The sequence below is a fragment of the Amblyomma mixtum genome, chromosome 7 (assembly GCF_055824585.1).
Source record: "Amblyomma mixtum isolate Tamu chromosome 7, ASM5582458v1, whole genome shotgun sequence".
Taxonomy (NCBI): domain Eukaryota; kingdom Metazoa; phylum Arthropoda; class Arachnida; order Ixodida; family Ixodidae; genus Amblyomma; species Amblyomma mixtum.
In genome coordinates this window covers 59428085-59445059 of record NC_143018.1, presented here as the reverse complement: position 1 = coordinate 59445059, position 16975 = coordinate 59428085, and the positions used below count along the sequence as shown (strand labels likewise).

Here is a 16975-nt window from a genome sequence, read left to right as displayed (position 1 = left end):
CAGCAAGTCCGTCAGTCAGCTAAAGCCAGTGGCGCCTTGGACTAGGGGTGCCACCCAAGTTGCTCGAGCAACCTTCCTCATTTTAAATAAAAGTTTTCTCGCTCTCTCTCTCTCCGAACCTGGGAGGACTGGGGGGACCTCATTACAATCAGCGGAACTGGACAGGCAGAAAAGTGCCCTCAGCCAGATGCCTATGTCGTGGACCAACACCACATAAACGCTTAGACCATGAGTGGGGTCTTTCAGAGACCCAGGAGGCCGGCTGGCCTAGAATTCTCTTGCTAAATAGTTTTCCATCCATCCCGCAAGATGTTAAATGCTTCCCTGTTCTAGGCAGCCGTAGGCTGTGCCTGGGAGGATGATAATGAGAAATTGCTACTTTGTTCATTTAAAGAGACCGGAACGGCCGGGTTTGCGAATTATCATTTTTTTTCCAATTAACGGGTCTCTGTACTCTCTTGCGTGATTTCATAGAGTGAGAGTACGTGATCCCCGCATCACGTTAAGGGTTCACCATTTATGCGGGGCATGAGGTATCGCGACATTGATGCGCAAACGCAGTTAAATGCAGCAGCACATTTAAAATCAGTAACGTTGACAATGTTGGGGTCAGAGAGAGAAATTTAATTACCAAATGCTGAGCTCTTATCATTTTTGCCAGAATAAATTTCACATGCCTTTAATGCAGCTTTCTCAGTCTTTCTTTTCCGAGAAGCACAGGTGGCGTTTTTACTACGTGAATATTAAACAGTGCTATAGACAGTATCCTTCAAAAAAATTGAAAAATTGTTCATGAACTCACCGCAAGTTCCGTCCCACAGCACCCGCAGTAGTCCTGGAGCCTGAGCAGGGGACGTTGCAGAATACGATGCATAGTGCGTGCTGCGCTAATGCTGGCCATGGCTCTGCAGATGTTGGCTCTTGTATTTTTCCAGCAGGGACACTCCAGGATATAGTGGTAGCCTTAGAAACTGTTCTTCGTCATACGTTGGTTTGCGGCTGCTTCGTGATAGCTTCGTGATAGCTTCGTGATAGCTTCGTGATAGCCTTGACCGTCTTTCCCGCCCGAGCTTTTAGTTTTGAGGTCCACGTCCTAGTGAGTAGGTAACCTTTGGAGCTTTGTTAGTGTGTGTTGTGTAAGTTGTGTTAGTGGCTTCACCTTACGTAGCCACGTGTTCTGACTTTGGGGATGTGTCTTCTGCGCTAACGGAAGTGTGTGCTGCGTATGTTGGTTTCGGTGTTGTTGTAGTGGTCGTAGTGGTCATGGTGGTGTTTGTGTTGTATAGCGTCATGATTATTTTTGTAAGCAGTGTTTCTGTTTGTTTTCCTTGACCATGAGCGGAACAGCAGTGACTCCGTCACGGCGGCACTGACCGGCGCCCACATGAAGAACAGCAGGAGTGCCGCATTCGTCCTGATTCACCGCTGCAGCGTAGCGTGGCTTGGCGGAGACTTCCGGGATGGCGAGAATGGCGACAGTCTTGAAACACTGCTTGTGCCTCTATCGGCACAGCTTTCCGGGTGTCACGAGAGGGTTCGTTGATACAGCCGGTGTCGGGTGCCGGTTGGCGTCTTGTCTATACTGCAAAAAATCCGCAACGAACCATTACAGCCTTTACACCGCGAAAATTCATATATTATTCACTCGTTTCAGTTCCTAATTCTATCGCGACGTAATGAGCTGTAAAGAATTTACTTCAGTGGCTCATACGACCCTTGGGAGCATGTATAGGAGAAGATGGCCTCATCTATGTTCTGACTTGGAAAGCATTCTGTTCTCTTTGTTAGGTTGCCCGTCACTTGGGGCAGTCAAGACAGGGGTACTCGAGTAAGTTGGTATGGAATGCGTTTCTGTTCTTTTCTCAGCTGTAACTGTTTCCTTTCGCTTCGCTAGAAACTTGCACTAAAAACAATAAATGCGAATTAAGGTATTTAAGAAAACGGTGCTTTCAAAGAGATGCAGCTCCCTCGAGGCCGAAATGGGAGCAGCAAAAGAAAATTGGATCTGAGCAGGCAGCTCCCAATAAGCGTCTACAGCATGGCGGCACGGTGGTGACGGCCACCAGTAACGAAGTACAGCGCTCACAAATGGGGCAGTGCGCGCAATCTGTCGGATAAACCAATACGTATCTTTCGACCACAGAAGTAACCCACCCCCCCACCCCCCACCCCAACCAAAAACCCGCAGAAAGAAAGCACGCCGGGCACACTTGCACACGAGGCAATGTTAAATCAACAGGTGGTCCTACTTTCTATACTGATAACCATAGCGATAAGTACGGGCTGCATATTCCAGCCTCCCCGAATGAACCGAAGCACGGTCAGGTTAACTTGTATGTGACCCCCGCATCACGTTAAGGGTCCAACATTTAGGCGGGGCATGACATGTCGCGGCAGTCATGCGCAAGCGCAGTTAAATCAGCATCATATTTAAAAGTCATTAACGCTGACATTTTTGATAACAAAGAAATTAAATTACCAGACGCCCAGCTTTTGTCATTTTTGCCAGAATGAATTTGAGGCGCCTTTAACGCATCTTTTTTAGTCTCTTCCTAGTAGCACAGGTGGCGTTTGTAGAAAACTATGTGCATAGGAAATATTGCTATACACAGCGTCTTTTAAAAAAATCTACAAATTGTTATGGACTCACCGTAGGTTCCGTGCCACAGCACCAGCAGTAGGCATGGCTCTGCAAAATGCCGGAGCTTGTATTTTTTCATGAGGGATACTGCAAGATATAGTGGCAGCTCATGATGCGTGTGTTTCTCCTGCTGGCGCGCCGTGATAGCTTCGTGATGGCATCGACAGGCTTTGTCGTCCGAGGTTTTAGTTCGGAGGTCCACGTCTGAATGAACAGGTAACATCGGGAGCTCTGTCAGTGTGTGTTGTGTGAGTTGTGTTAGTGGCTTCGCTGCACTCTCTTCTCGTGTGTACTTAGGTGGGGTGGTAGCTGTCCTGGTTGTGGGAGTCATCGTCTGCCTTTCGTAGTCGCGGAAGTTCCGACTTTCGGGATGTGACTTCTGAGGTAACGGGAGTTGGTAGTCTGCAGTTGATGTTGGCGACGATTGTTGGCTTCGTTGTTGTTGTAGTGGTCGTAGTGGTTTTGGTAATATTAATGTTGTAGCGTCATGATTATTTTTGTAAGCGGCGTTTATGTTTGTTTTACTTGACGCTGAGTGGAAGAGCAGCGACTCCGTCATAAAAGCGCCGATCGGCGCACACATGAAGAACAGAAGGTGTGCCGCATTCGATATGGTTCATCGCTGCAGCGTAGCGAGGCTTGGCGGAGACTTCCGGGACGGCGAGAATGGCGACAGTCTTCGAACGCTGCTTGTGCCTCTGCCCGCACAGGTTTCCGGGTGTCATGAGCGTGTTCGTAGACACAGCCGGAGTCTGGTGCCGGTTGGCGTCTTTTCTAAACCTGCAATAAATCCACAACGAGCCATCACAGTCTTCACAACGCGAGGATCCATATATTCGTCACTCTTTTTAGTTCTTAATTATATCGGGACGTAATGAGCTGCAAAGAATTTACTTCAGTAGCTCACGTTCGTACCCTTGGGAGCATTAATGGGATAAGATGGCTTCATCTATGTTCAGACTTGGGAAGCATTTCGTACTCTACGTTAGGGGAAGTTAGGGTCCCCGTCAATGAGAGCGGCCAAGACAGGTGTACGCGAGTAATAGGTAGTATGAGAAGCGTTTTTGTCCCCGGCTGTAAATGCTTCTTTCCGTTTCACTGGAAACACGAATAGAACAGTGAATGCGAATTTCGGTATAAAATAGAAAATGGCGGGGTTAACGTCCAGAAAAGACACATATGCGCTGATATCGCACAGCACAGGGGCATCTGTTGCGTTTCGCCTCCATCGAAACCCGGTAGCTGTGGCCAGGATTGAACGCGGGCTCTCGGCTTATTAACCGAATGAGCAACCGCGGCTGGTTTAGTCACTAATCCCAAAATTATCGACCATTTCCGTTCGAGTGGCACCATGCTCAATTAGATCAAAGTGTGCTGAAAGGTAGTGAATACCATTAACAGTACTGGCTATGGTGAGTAGAGCTAAGCAAGAGCACAGCGCGGGCGGCTCCTGAAAGCCTGCTTCTCAGAACATAGGGCGACCTGTGATCAGTAGAGCCAGCTAACTATAGCATGTAGGAAATTAATGCCGCTAAGAACGTGGCACCTTTCTAGAGGGCTGACAGAACAGCACAGTAAGAAATACCTAAGATCGCTTGGGGCGATATAAGCTAAAACGGCACATGACTCAATTTTGTAATGCTCAGCTGGCCCAGTACTGGCTTAGTTGGAGAGATAATGGGAGAGGCCTTTGCGCTACCATGGACGTTGTAAGGTTGGCAATTACGAGAATGCATTGTCTGTATTCTTCATGAGTGCTGTTGGTATCAAGTATTTTTTCTAAACGAGCACTGTCTTGCCCAGTTGGGTGCTAATGAGCTCCACAATAGGGCCAGCAAATACTTCATTAAAGAGGAGATGTACGAAAATAAATAAAAGTGAGAGCATAGCGCGCAAGGCTCATGTGACGTACTGCTCGAAGAAAAAAATAAAGGAAGCCGTGGCTAATCGCACGCATCATAAAGAGCAGCACGTTGTAGTGACGTTGTCACGTTGTAGTGACGGCAGTCCAGCGGACAGGAAGACACCAGAAATACTTTCAAACGAAGCTCTTTATTTGGGCTGACTTGCGCCCTCAAAAGAACTGAATCACTCAGTGGCGGCGTAAGCAACAAGCGTGCTCGTCAATCGTCGAACTACGAATGCCCGCTGCTCGCGGCATCGTTCAATTTAAAGCCGGCAAGGAAACTTCGAGATAACAGGTCGAGATCATCTAGAGTAATCTAGAAACACGTAGATGCAGCTGTTCATGGCTGTGACCAATCGAGATAAGTCCGGTCGCTTCTCGCGTCACGAACAAAAATGATAACAGCCCTTTCCTGCAGCCTTGAGCGTGAACGAACAAACACTACAATGATACGTGGCAATAGGGCCAGCAAATACTTCATTAAAGAGGAGATGTACGAAAATAAATAAAAGTGAGAGCATAGCGCGCAAGGCGCATGTGACGTACTGCTCGAAGAAAAAAATAAAGGAAGCCGTGGCTAATCGCACGCATCATAAAGAGCAGCAAAAGCTTGGTTTGAGCTGGTTGGTTTGCATTAGTGCAATGTTTCTAAGGTCAAAAAGAGCGTCTCGGAAGGTAATGTTGAAGAAAGTGGCACTCTTCGGGAATTGGACTATCGGGGATAACACTAAATACCGAGTGAGTGGCGATGCCAGCCCTTGTTTCTGTCAAATATGACAGAGACGTTTAGCACTTTACACGGCAGTGAGCAGAGCCTAAGTGACAGTCAATAATCACAGAAGAATTTGAATGCTAATGCTTTACTACTTCCATTAGGAGAAACGGCGACGGAGAAACGGATTCAGTCCCGAGGACTGAATCGTTTCAGCCTAGCAACATGCACCACCTGTGTCTTTCGTGAGCATCAGCCACTGTCAGTAAGGCGCGAGGCGACGTAGTTCATATCACTGATGCGCTCAAGCACAACAAAAGGGCCAGTGTAGTGAGACAGAAACTTCTGACACAAGCCACGCTTCCGTAGTGGCGTCCACAACCACACTCGATCGCCAGGGTCATAGGAGATTGGCTGGTGACGGGCGTCGTAGCGGTGTTTAGAGCGCTCCTGTGAGCCCAAAATGCGGAGGCGGGCAATTCGACGCGCTTCTTCAGCTCGGCAGAGTGTGGCGGCGATGGAAGGCTCGTTGTGGATAGAAAAAGGAAGGATGGTGTCGATGCAGCGGCGGGGAACGCGAGCGTACACAAGGTAAAATGGGCTCAACCAGTTGTTTCATGTTGGCCGGTGTTGTACGCATATGTAATAAAAGGGAGGATGTAATCCCAGTTCTTATGGTCAGAATCGACGTACATTGCCATCATAGTGGTGACGGTGCGGTTGGTGCGTTCGACGAGGCCGCTCGTTTGTGGGTGATACGCTGTCGAGTGACGAAAATTGCATTCGCAGCTACGAAGTAGTTCTTCCACAACATCCGCGGTAAACTGGCGCCCACGATCATTGATGAGAATGCGAGGAGGTCCATGACGGAGAATGAGAGAGCGCAGGAGAAAAATACACATCAGAAGCAGTGGCGGATGGTATGGCGGCTGTTTCACAGTATCGTGTTAGGTGGTCAACAGACACGATAACCCAGCGGTTGCCATTCGCAGACCGTGGAAAAGGGCCTAACAGGTCAATGCCTACTTGCTCAAATGGTGTGGTCGGAGGTTTGATAGGGTGTAGCTGGCCTGGCGAACACGACGTAGGAAGCTTAAAACGCTGGCACTGGACACAGCTGGCTACGTATTGTTGTATCGTTTGGCTCATTTTGGGCGAGTAAGACCGTTCTTGTGTGCGGTGAAGGGTACGAGCAACTCCCAAGTGGCCAGACATGGCATCGTCGTGCATCAGTTGAAGGACAGGTATGCGAAGGCTTTCCGGCACGACGAGAAGAAACCGTGCACCACGGGGTGTGAAATTCTTCTTGTAAAGTAAACCGGCGCGAATACAGAAACGGGCCGAAGTGGAATGACTGGCGGAGTCGAAGAGGGCCGTTAACGTCGTGTCCTTGCGCTGTTCAGTCTTGAATTGGTTAGGATCAGGAAACGTTGGTGATACAGAAGCGAGGTAGTCGTCGAAGTTGTCGCCGTCGCAACCAGTCGTCGGAAGTGGCAAGCGCAAGCAAAAAGGAAATAAAAATAATAGGCCCCTGCCTGCACCGCTTACACACAACAGGCTTAACCCAATTGAAAAATAAAAGAGGAGGCCCGTAGGCAAGTTGTAATTTGACCACCCGTGGGTGGAAGAATAAAATAATAGGGAAAATGCTACATTAGCGACCCACAGCCGAGAGAGTGGGCCCGGGGAGGCTCCCCTGACCTCCCCTGGGAAGTAGCGGAAAGGGAAATGGGACGTGGGAAGGGAATGGGAACAGCGAGTTTTTTGCTCTGATCCTTCAATTATCTCGACTCCATTACTGGCCTGCCTGGCCAGGGCAGGGAGAGCATCGAGATTGCCCAATGGTGCGGCCCGACTCACGGGATGCCCGACCACCCACCATACGCAACGGGCTCCGACCGTCGGAGACAGGAAAACCTAACACGGGGTCAGTAGCTACCTGGGGCTCCTCTTCGCTCACTAGAGGGCTTTTCCCACCTGCCGGCTACTAGCCGCCGAAGGTTTTTCGCGGTTTTTCAGACTCCGGAAGTATGTGTGATAGTCCCGGCCAGTAGAGGTCCAGAACGTCAACGGCCTCGCGGCCTCAGAACTGGTCGCTCCGGGGGAACACATCTGTGCTTCCTCCAACCATCCATGCACTTATTTCCTCTCCTAGCTTGCTCTTCTACTGAGGAGAGAGTGTTCAAGGCTGGGCGACCGGGCCACTAACCAAGAACGTGGCTTAGGATGAGATGACCCGGGCCTACTCCACCGGTACTCCACACATCTTTGGTTTTCGCCAGACTCTTACGAGGCAGTACTAGGCCCTCATCCCCCGGCATCCCGCACCGGCTGTAAGGCCGCTTCCCCGAGGCGGCGGTCCTCAGAGCCTGGCCACTATGAACCCCCGCGCGGACCTGGTTTCTCCGTAACCAGAAACCGACGCGTCGGTAGCCAGACTTGCACGCCCCCGCGCGCAGCGGAAGGTAGCATGTATTTGAAAACCTTTTGGCGTTTTGACATGCCTTCCGGGCCGGATTTCGTGGGTCCAACCTGAGTATAAACCCAGGCCTGCCTCCGCTCAGGTATCGGACCTCACGTGCACGACTGGCCCTCACTGTCGTCTGGGAGTCGCTGCCACTCCCATTGGGGGTTTGCATCCCCAGAGGATGGGTCCCGGCCATCCCATCCCCACTGCTGGCATTGCACCGATACAAAGCCTAGCAGCCGAAACCACCGGCCCGTATCCGGTGGCGGGGGGGGGGGGGGGCACTAGCAGGCTGCACAGTCAGATTCCCCCCCCCCCCCAAGCGCGAGAGACAGTCAGCGTCGGCATGTTGACGGCCACTTTTGTACACGACAGTGAAGTTGAACTCTTGTAGCCGTAAAGCCCAGCGGGCAAGTCGGCCGCATGGGTCACGGAGGTTTACGAGCCAACAGAGCGAATGATGATCGGTGACGATGGTAAAAGCATTGCCGTACAGGTAGGAACGAAAGCGCTGCGCAGCAAAAACTACCGCGAGACACTCTTGTTCGGTAACTGTGTAGTTCCGTTCCGACTTGCGCAGCGACCGGCTGGCATAAGCCATCACATGCTGTTGTCCGCTGTGGCGCTGGATGAGTACAGCGCCAACTCCGACACCACTGGCGTCGGTGTAAACTTCGGTGGCAGCAGACGGGCAGAAATGGCGCAGGATAGGGCCCGAAGTTAGGAGAAATTTCAGATGGCGGAATGCAGACTCACAGTCAGGGGTCCACTGGAATGGCACGTCTTTTTGCAGAAGGCAGGTGAGAGGGGAGGCGACGTCGGCAAACCGCGGAACGAAACGGCGAAAATACGAGCATAGCACTAAAAAAACTTCGAAGTTCCTTGACACCGCGGAACGAAACGGCGAAAATACGAGCATAGCCCTAAAAAAACTTCGAAGTTCCTTGACTGATTTCGGCGCTGTGAAGTTGGTGACAGCCTCAACTTTCTGGGGATCCGGCCAGACCCCGTCCTTATGAACCAAGTGACCGAGGACAATTATTTGGCGTTCACCAAAGTTACACTTCTTAGAGTTAAGGACCAGGCCCACTTTTTCAATGCAGTCGAGGACGATAGCGAGGCGGCTGTTATGTTCGTTAAATGTCTTCCGAAAGATCACAACATCGTCCAAATAACACAAACAAATCTGCCACTTCAGACCACGCAAAATAGTGTCCATAAATCTTTCAAATGTTGCAGGTGCATTGCAAAGTCCAAAAGGCATAACGCTGAATTCATACAGTCGGTCAGGTGTGACAAACGCCGTCTTTTCTTTGTCGTTCGGGTTCATTGGTATTTGCCAGTAACCTGATCTCAAATCAACCGAGGAGAAGTATGAGGTGGAGTGAAGACAGTCGATGGCATCGTCTATGCGTTGGAGCGGATACACGTCTTTTTTGGTGATGGCATTCAGGCGACTATAGTCCACACAGAATCACCGCGTGTTATCTTTCTTCTTCACGAGGATAACTGGAGCCGCCCAACGGCTTGAAGATTCCTGGATAACTCCTCGGTTTAACATGTCCTGAACTTGTTGGTCTATTAGCTCACGTTCGGTCGGCGATACGCGGTAAGGCCTCTGTCGTATTGGAGGTGCGGAGCCGGTGTCGATCACATGATGAATGCGAGAACGTGGAATGGGTGCTAGATTTTCTCGAGAAATGAAATACAGTGGCATACTTCGAAAGCAGTTCCACCAAAATCCGGCGCTCGGTTGTGGAAAGGGACTTATTAACCATAGCCTGAACTTTGGACTCTTCACAGGGGGGTTCCAGCTCTTCAAAAGCGTGATTACTTAGCGCCGCGATTGAAGCAGACAAACCATCCTCGAAATGGGCAAGTTTCATGCCACGAGGTAATACGGCGGGCTCTTCCGAATAGTTCACTGTCCACAGCGCGGTGTGGCCACCCGTCACGGGGACTATGCAACGAGGCACGAGGCCACTTTTCTTAGCGCACGTAAGTGTAGTGGGTTCCACCACGGCGTCAAAGGCGTCGCACAAAATTTTAGATGAAAGAACCGGCACGAATACGGCGGACGTCGCCGGAACAACTTTGTCCTGCGACACAGAGAACGCTCCGAAATCATGAGAGGAGCTTTCCACTAGAGCCGACATCAGAGTAGCATTCAATGAAATCCCTCCTGTACGACAATCTAATGCTGCACCACACGGCTGCAAAAAGTCAATCCCAAGTATGACGTCATGCGTAGAACGTGACAGCACAGTAAATTCAGTTCTGAACATTTGTCCACCGATAATAACATTCGCGGAGCAGACACCAAGTGGAACTAATCTTTCACCACCAACACCCCGAAACACCACAGCCCGATCCCATCCGAACATTACTTTTCGTCCCAAACTATTCTTAAAGGTCAAACTCATTACAGTTACAGTCGCACCGGTGTCTACTAACGCCATAGTTCGAATTCCGTCGATAAGCACTTCAAGTTTGTTCTTTAGCATAAACACGGGAAGAGGTATTGATGTCGTCGCATCGCCGGCGGCCTCGCCTCCATCGGCCGCGCCGTCTAGTTTCCCGGAGGGGAAGAGCGGCGCCGAGGGGATGGTGATCGTCGTTGACGTGAAGGTGGTGGTGTCAGGCTGCGGTCAGAGGCAGGCGAGGAGTTTCGCAACAGTGCCGCACGGTAGTTACCCCAAGAAGATGGTGGCGTTGGGCGCTGAACTTCAACATCGGGGTTAAGAGAAGGGCTCGGCCACGGGCGGCGGTCTTGTTGCATCGGGCCTCGTCGGCGGCAATATCGGGATATGTGTCCGGTCGTGCCACAGCGGTAACACACTGGTGCAGGGCGCCAGCGGTCAACGTATGGTGCCTGCCAAGCGGGGTCAAAACGTTGGTTGTACTCGGGTCGAGGCTGCTGTCGCGCGAAGTCACCGCCTGTGTAGGCGCGCCGTCTTCCCACAGACTGGGAGGCGGACCGTAAATCGCAGGGTCTCCGGTCGGCGAAGTTCTGCGCACTGCCAGCTGGAACCCAAGAAGTGGATAGTGTCGCGGGCTCTGCCTGCAATGCGCAACCTTCCTGCTGGGCGTCATCACGGTGCACAGGTTCTTGATGCCGGAGGAGTTCCTCGCGCACAATTTGTCGAATCATGTCAGCCATCGGCACTGGAGCAGCGAAGTCAACGCTGGCGACGGAGGTAACATTGGCCAGGCGTCCAAATTTCGGGACAATACGACGAAGCTTCAGGGCCTCGAACGTTCTGCAGTGCTTGATGACGTCGGCAGTAGACTTCAAGCTGTCTTTGCTAATAAGGAAGTTGTAAACTTCTTCTGCGATCCCTTAAGTAAGTGCCCAACCTTATCTTCTTCAGACATCCGTGAATTCACTACCCGGCACAGTTTTTTGATGTCCTCGATGTACATGGTGCAAGTCTCACCAGGTAATTGGGCCCGTTGAAGCAGCGTTTGTTCAGCTCGTTTCTTTTTGGCAGATCCATCACCGAAACACATCTTTATCTCTTCTGTAAAACGGACCCACGTGGTGAGGGAGTCCATGATTTTCAAACCAAATCAGGGCTGTCGCTTCCAAAAAGAATACGACGTTGGCTAGCTTCACTGCAGCATCCCATCGGTTGTACCGGCTTACCCGCTCGTAATTAGTGAGCCACTCATCGACGTCTTCATCGGACCTTCCAGCAAAGGTGCGCGGTTCGCGGTGATGCTGCGAGTGGCCCGCCGCGGGTGCTGCTTGCTCGGCGTCGCCGTCCCGAGGCATATCCAATGGAAGGGGTTGTAATCCAACAACTCTGCGGCTGCGTCGAGGAACAGAGGGATCCGTGTTGGTACCCCGCAACGTCCACCACAACTGTTGCGTACCTCGTGGCGGACCTCGTGGAGGATTTCTCGAAGGAGCGCATGCACTCTTGCTGATCCCACCGCAAACTCCCACACTAAGCGCCTAATCTACCCACCAACCCACCCATCCCTCACTACCAGAGAACAGTCAATCTGGCGTCGCCAGCAAACACTCCAATCGTGCAGCCAATCTTTCCAAATAAATGCCGTGACACCCAATATGCACCTTGTGAGACCACCCCAAGGCCACCCTTACCCACATCCTCCTAACATGCCCGGCGTCCCCTCCCCCTGCCGGGCCGGTGCCTCTCTGAACCTGGGCGGACTGGCAGATCTCACAGTGGTCAGCGGACCTGGCAAGGCAGAAGATCGCTGACAGTCGGGTCGCATACGTCATCGACCAACACTACATTAACGTTTGCACCGTGAGTGGGGTCTTGCAGAGACCCAGGAAGCCGGCGGGCCTAGAATTCTCTTGCTAAATAAAGTTTTCCATCCATCCCGCAAGATGGATGAAATGCTTCACTGTCCTAGGCAGCAGTAGGCTACGCCTGGGAGGAGGATAATGAGTAATTGCTACCTTGTTCATTTAAGGAAACCGGAACGGGCGGGTTTGCGAAGTATTCATTTTTTCCAATTAACGGGTCTCTGTACTCTCTTGCGTGATTTAATAGAGTGAGAGTACGTGATCCCTGCGTGACGTTAAGAGTTCACCATTTAGGCGGGGCATGAGATGTCGCGACACTGATGCGCAAACACAGTTAAATGCAGCAGCACATTTAAAAGTCATTAACGTTTACAATGTTGATTTCAGAGAGAGAAATTTAATTACCAAATGCTCAGCTCATCATTTTTGCATGAATAAATTTGACATGCCTAAAAAACAGCTTTCTCAGTTTTTGTTTTGCGAAAAGCACAGGTGGCGTTTTTACAACGTTCATATTAAACAGTGCTATAGACAGCATCCTTCAAAAAAATTAAGATATTGTCCATGTACTCAACGCAAGTTCCGTCCCACAGCACTAGCAGTAGTCCTGGAGCCTGAGCAGGGGAGGCTACAGAATACGATACATGGTGTGTCCTGAGCTAATGATGGCCATGGCTCTGCAGATGTCTCGGCTCTTATATTGTTCCATGAGGGACACTCCTGGTTATAGTTGTAGCCTTCGAAACTGTTGTTCGTCATGCGTTGGTTTGCTGGCGCTTCGAGACAGCTTCGTGATAGCCTTGACCGTCTTTCTCGCCCGAGGTTTTAGTTTTGAGGTCCACGTCCTAGCGAGCAGGTAACCTTGAGCTGTGTTAGTGTGTGTTGCCTGAGCTGTGTTAGTAACTTCGCTGCATTCTCTTCTCTTGTGTACGTACGTGGGGGGGCAGCTGTTCTGGTTGTGCCAGTCATCGTGCACCTTTCGCGGTCGCGGAAGTTCCGACTTTGGGAATGTGACTTGTGCGGTAGCGGGAGTCTGTGGTGCACAGTGGATGTTGGCTTCGGTGTTGTTGTAGTGGTCGTAGTAGTCGTAGTCGTTATGGTTATGTTTGTGTTGTATAGCGTTATGATTATTTTTGTAAGCGGTGTTTCTGTTTGTTTTACTTGACGATGATTGGAAGAGCAGCGACTCCGTCATAAAAGCGCCAATCGGCGCCCACATGAAGAACAACAGGAATGCCGCATTCGACCTGGTTCACCGCTGCAGCGTAGCGTGGCTTGGTGGAGACTTCCGGGATGGCGAGAATGGCGAAAGTCTTCGAACACTGCTTGTGCCTCTGTCCGCTTAGCTTTCCGGGTGTCACGAGAGAGTTCGTTGATACAGCCGGTGTCGGGTGCCGATTGGCATCTTGTCTAAACTGCAAAAAATCCGCAACGAACCATTACAGCCTTGACACCGCGAAAATTCATATATTTGTCACTCTTTTCAGTTACTGATTCTATCGGGACGTAATGAGCTGTAAAGAATTTACTTCAGTGGCTCATACCACCCTTGAGAACATGTATAGGAGAAGATGGCCTCATCTATGTTCAGACTTGGGAAGCATTCCGTACTCTTTGTTAGCCTTCCCGTCACTTAGGGCAGTCAAGACAGGTGTACTCGAGTAATAATTTGGTATGGAATGCGTTTCTGTTCTGTTCTCGCCTGTAACTGTTTCATTCCCCTATGCTAGAAGCTTGCACTAAGAACAATAAATGCGAATTTAGGTATTTAAGAAAACGGCGGTTTCAAAGCGATGCAACTCCTTCGAGGCCGAAATGGGAACAGCAAAAGAAAATTGGATCTGAGCAGGCAGCTCCCATTAAGCGTCTATAGCATGGCGGTAGGGTGGTAACGATCACCAGTAACGAGGTATAGCGCTCACAAATGGCGCAGTGCGCGCCCTCTGTCGGATAAACTAATACGTATCCTTCGACCCCACAAGTACCCCCCCCCCCCCCCCCGGCCAAAAACCCGCAAAAAAAAGCACGCCGGGCACACTTGCACTCGAGGCAATGTTAAATCAACAGGTGGTCCTACTTTCTAGACTGATAACCATAGCGATAAGTACGGGGTGTATATGCCAGCCTCCCGGAATGAACTGAACCACGGCCAGGTTAACTAGTATGTGACCCCGGCATCACATTAAGTGATGCGCAAGCGCAGTCAAATGCAGCAGCATATTTAAAAGTCATTAACGCTGACATTTTTGATAACAGAGTGAAGGATAACCGACCAATTAAATTATCTGATAGCCAGCTTTTATCATTTTTGCCAGAATGAATTTGTGGCGCCTTTAACGCAGCTTTCTTAGTCTTTCTCTTCCTAGTAGCCCAGGTGGCGTTTGTAGAAAACTATGTGCATAGTAAATATTGCTGTAGACAGCGTCTTTTAAAAAAATCGACAAATTGTTACAGACTCACCGTAGGTTCCGTCCCACAGTAGGCATGGCTCTGCAAAATGCCGGCTCTTGTATTTCTGCATGAGGGATACTCCAGGATATAGTGGCTGTCTTTAAAACTGTTGTTCGTGATGCATGTTTGTCATGCTGGCGCGCCGTGATAAATTCATGATGGCCTCGACAGTCTTTGTCGTCCGAGGTTTTAGTTCTAATAGTAATGAACAGGTAACCTCGGGAGTTGTGTTAGTGTGTGTTGTGCGAGTTGTGTTAATAGCTTCGCTGCGCTCTCTTCTCGTGTGTACTTAGGTGGGGTGGTAGCTGTCCTGGTTGTGGTAGTCATCGTCTACCTTTCGTAGTCGCGGAAGTTCCGACTTTGGGGATGTGACTTCTGAGGTGACGGGAGTTGGTGGTCGGCAGTGGATGTTGGCGACGATGTTGGCTTCGTTGTTGTTGTTGTGGTCGTAGTAGTCGTAGTGGTTTTGGTGATATTAGTGTTGTAGCGTCATGATTATCTTTCTAAGCGGTGTTTCTGTTTGTCTTACTTGACCATGAGTGGAAGAGCAGCGACTCCGTCACGGAGGCACCGATCGGCGCCGACATGAAGAACAGCAGGGATGCCGCATTCGACTTGGTTCACCGCTGCAGCGTACCTTGGCGTGGCGGAGACTTGCGGGACGGCCAGAATGGCGACAGTCTTCGAACACTGCTTGTACTTCTGGCAGCACAGGTTTGCGGGTATCACGAGAGAGTACGTTGATACAGCCGGAGTCAGGTATCTGGTTGGCGTCTTGTCTAAACCTGCGATAAATGCGCAACGAGCCACTGCAGTCCTGACACCGCGATGATCCATATATTTATCACTTTTTTAGTTCTTAAATCTATCGGGACGTAATGAGCTGCAATAGAATTTATTGCAGTAGTTCATACGTTCGTATGATCACGCCAGAGGGTAACGTGACCTCGGTGACCCACCTAGGTTGCCGGAGCGGCCAGCTGCTGCGGGTCCTCCGGCTGCTCCAGTTGCTCCGTCTGCGAGGTTTCAAAAGGTCGCCAACGAGGCGCCGGACCATTTTACCCGACATAAGGATACTAACGCTCTCACGCTAAAAGAAACGGTAAAATTAAAAAAAAAAGCACGAAACACCATCGACACCGAAAACGAGATCAGGCTTCTAGCCCCACTGAACCTAAAAAAAAATTTAGGGGGTACTTTGTTGACCTAAAGTGCGGTGAGGCGAAATCCTTAAAGGTGCAGTGAAGAGGAATTTGAACTCGTCTTTTTGCCGCGGGAACTCGATCTACACGTACCAAGCATTCTAAGAAACTGCGACTTATTGCGCTGTGTAGCCGATTTCCCTAATTACATCGAATTAACGTCCGGCTCCCGCCTTTATTTTTTGAATTCTCCCCGTATGGTGGGAAGAGTCCACCAACGCGTGGGGTGCCTTTCGGCCAGCTGCGTGAACGCTTTGCTTTCGCTTTAATTTGTTTTTTAGTTTTCCGTGAATAAGTAGTTTCATTCGCAGATAATATAGCCGCAAAATAAGCCCGCCGAAAAAAAAATACGCGCGGACTATTTGCTACTACGGATTACTACATATTACTCCGCCGATGGCAGAGCGGCAAGCTGCCACGGGACTGGGTGAAAGGCACTCCACGCGTCGGTCGACTCCTCCCACCATACGGGGAGAATTAAAAAAAAAGGCGGGAGCCGGACGTTAATTAGATTTAATTAGGGAAACCGACCACACAGGGCAATGAATCGAAGTTTCTAAGGATGCTCGGAACGTGTAGATTGACTTCCCGCGGCAAAAAGACGAGTTCACATTCCTCTTCACTGCACCTTTAAGCGCAGTGTTGCTGCTTGTGTCACTGATGTATGGTTAAGATGTTAAACTTCGCCTCTAAGAGTGGAACGCGAAAGCGTCTTGCAACGCTGCCAGGGAGTCCACAGAACGCCATCGCCCATCGGGCTCTGTGCCTTGCTCGACGGTAAATTGTTTTTTGAGGAAAGGAAATGTAACTCTCTCTCTCTCTCTCTCATATCTCGGTGGACACCTGAACCTCGCCAAAAGGGAAGAAAGGAAGATGGGAGTGAATGAAGACGCCGTGTTAGCTAGACGCGCCTTTGTTCATTCCAAACCATCGAGGTGGCATGGCGAGTGGTTAGCGTGCTCATCTCGCACTCCGGAGATCCTCGATCGATTCCCGAACTCGACCAATTTCCGACTCGGTTTTATTTATGTCGTGTGACTAGAAAGGTTAATTAGGCTAATTTGTCTTTACTATCGTTCTAATGCCTTCCATCATGTCCTGTCACTGACCTGTCAAATGATGGAACCCTCTAGAATGTTCGACACAATGTCTATGAAACGTCCAACTATTAATGATGGTTGATGATATTTAAGCATGACTTGCACATTTCGTGACACTAGTTAATTTATGGTTAGTGATCGTTAACGTGACCTCAACTAGTACACTGATTAATTAGTGTTAGTTAAGGTACAGGGACAGTGCACAGTCCCACAT

The 16975-nt window shown here is 50.2% G+C and overlaps 2 protein-coding genes across 14 annotated transcripts in view; one reads left to right on the top strand and one right to left on the bottom strand.

The window, feature by feature from the left end:
- Positions 1–16975, top strand: part of LOC149336202 (uncharacterized) — a 222140-nt gene that overhangs the window by 120446 nt on the left and 84719 nt on the right. The gene's annotated exons all lie outside the window — the stretch shown is intronic.
- The window catches only part of LOC149336204 (uncharacterized), a 203799-nt gene that overhangs the window by 177657 nt on the left and 9167 nt on the right, over positions 1–16975 (bottom strand). Inside the window, exons 2-5 of one of the 6 annotated variants that reach the window (XR_016284215.1) lie at positions 15419–15475; positions 15097–15244; positions 2651–3421; positions 803–1582 (exon numbers count right to left, since the gene is read on the bottom strand). The exons of 1 other annotated variant lie outside the window; for it this stretch is intronic. Coding sequence is in view for 4 of the 5 variants with exons in the window: in XM_089552721.1 (XP_089408847.1) it covers positions 13166–13423; positions 14469–14523; positions 15097–15244; positions 15419–15475 (518 nt within the window). In the remaining variant the exon portion in view is untranslated. Of the gene's footprint in view, positions 1–802; positions 1583–2206; positions 3422–8051; positions 13424–14468; positions 14524–15096; positions 15245–15418; positions 15476–16975 lie in introns of those variants that run through there. 4 more of the 6 variants (XM_089552725.1, XM_089552721.1, XM_089552722.1 and 1 more) reach the window with 4 other exon arrangements.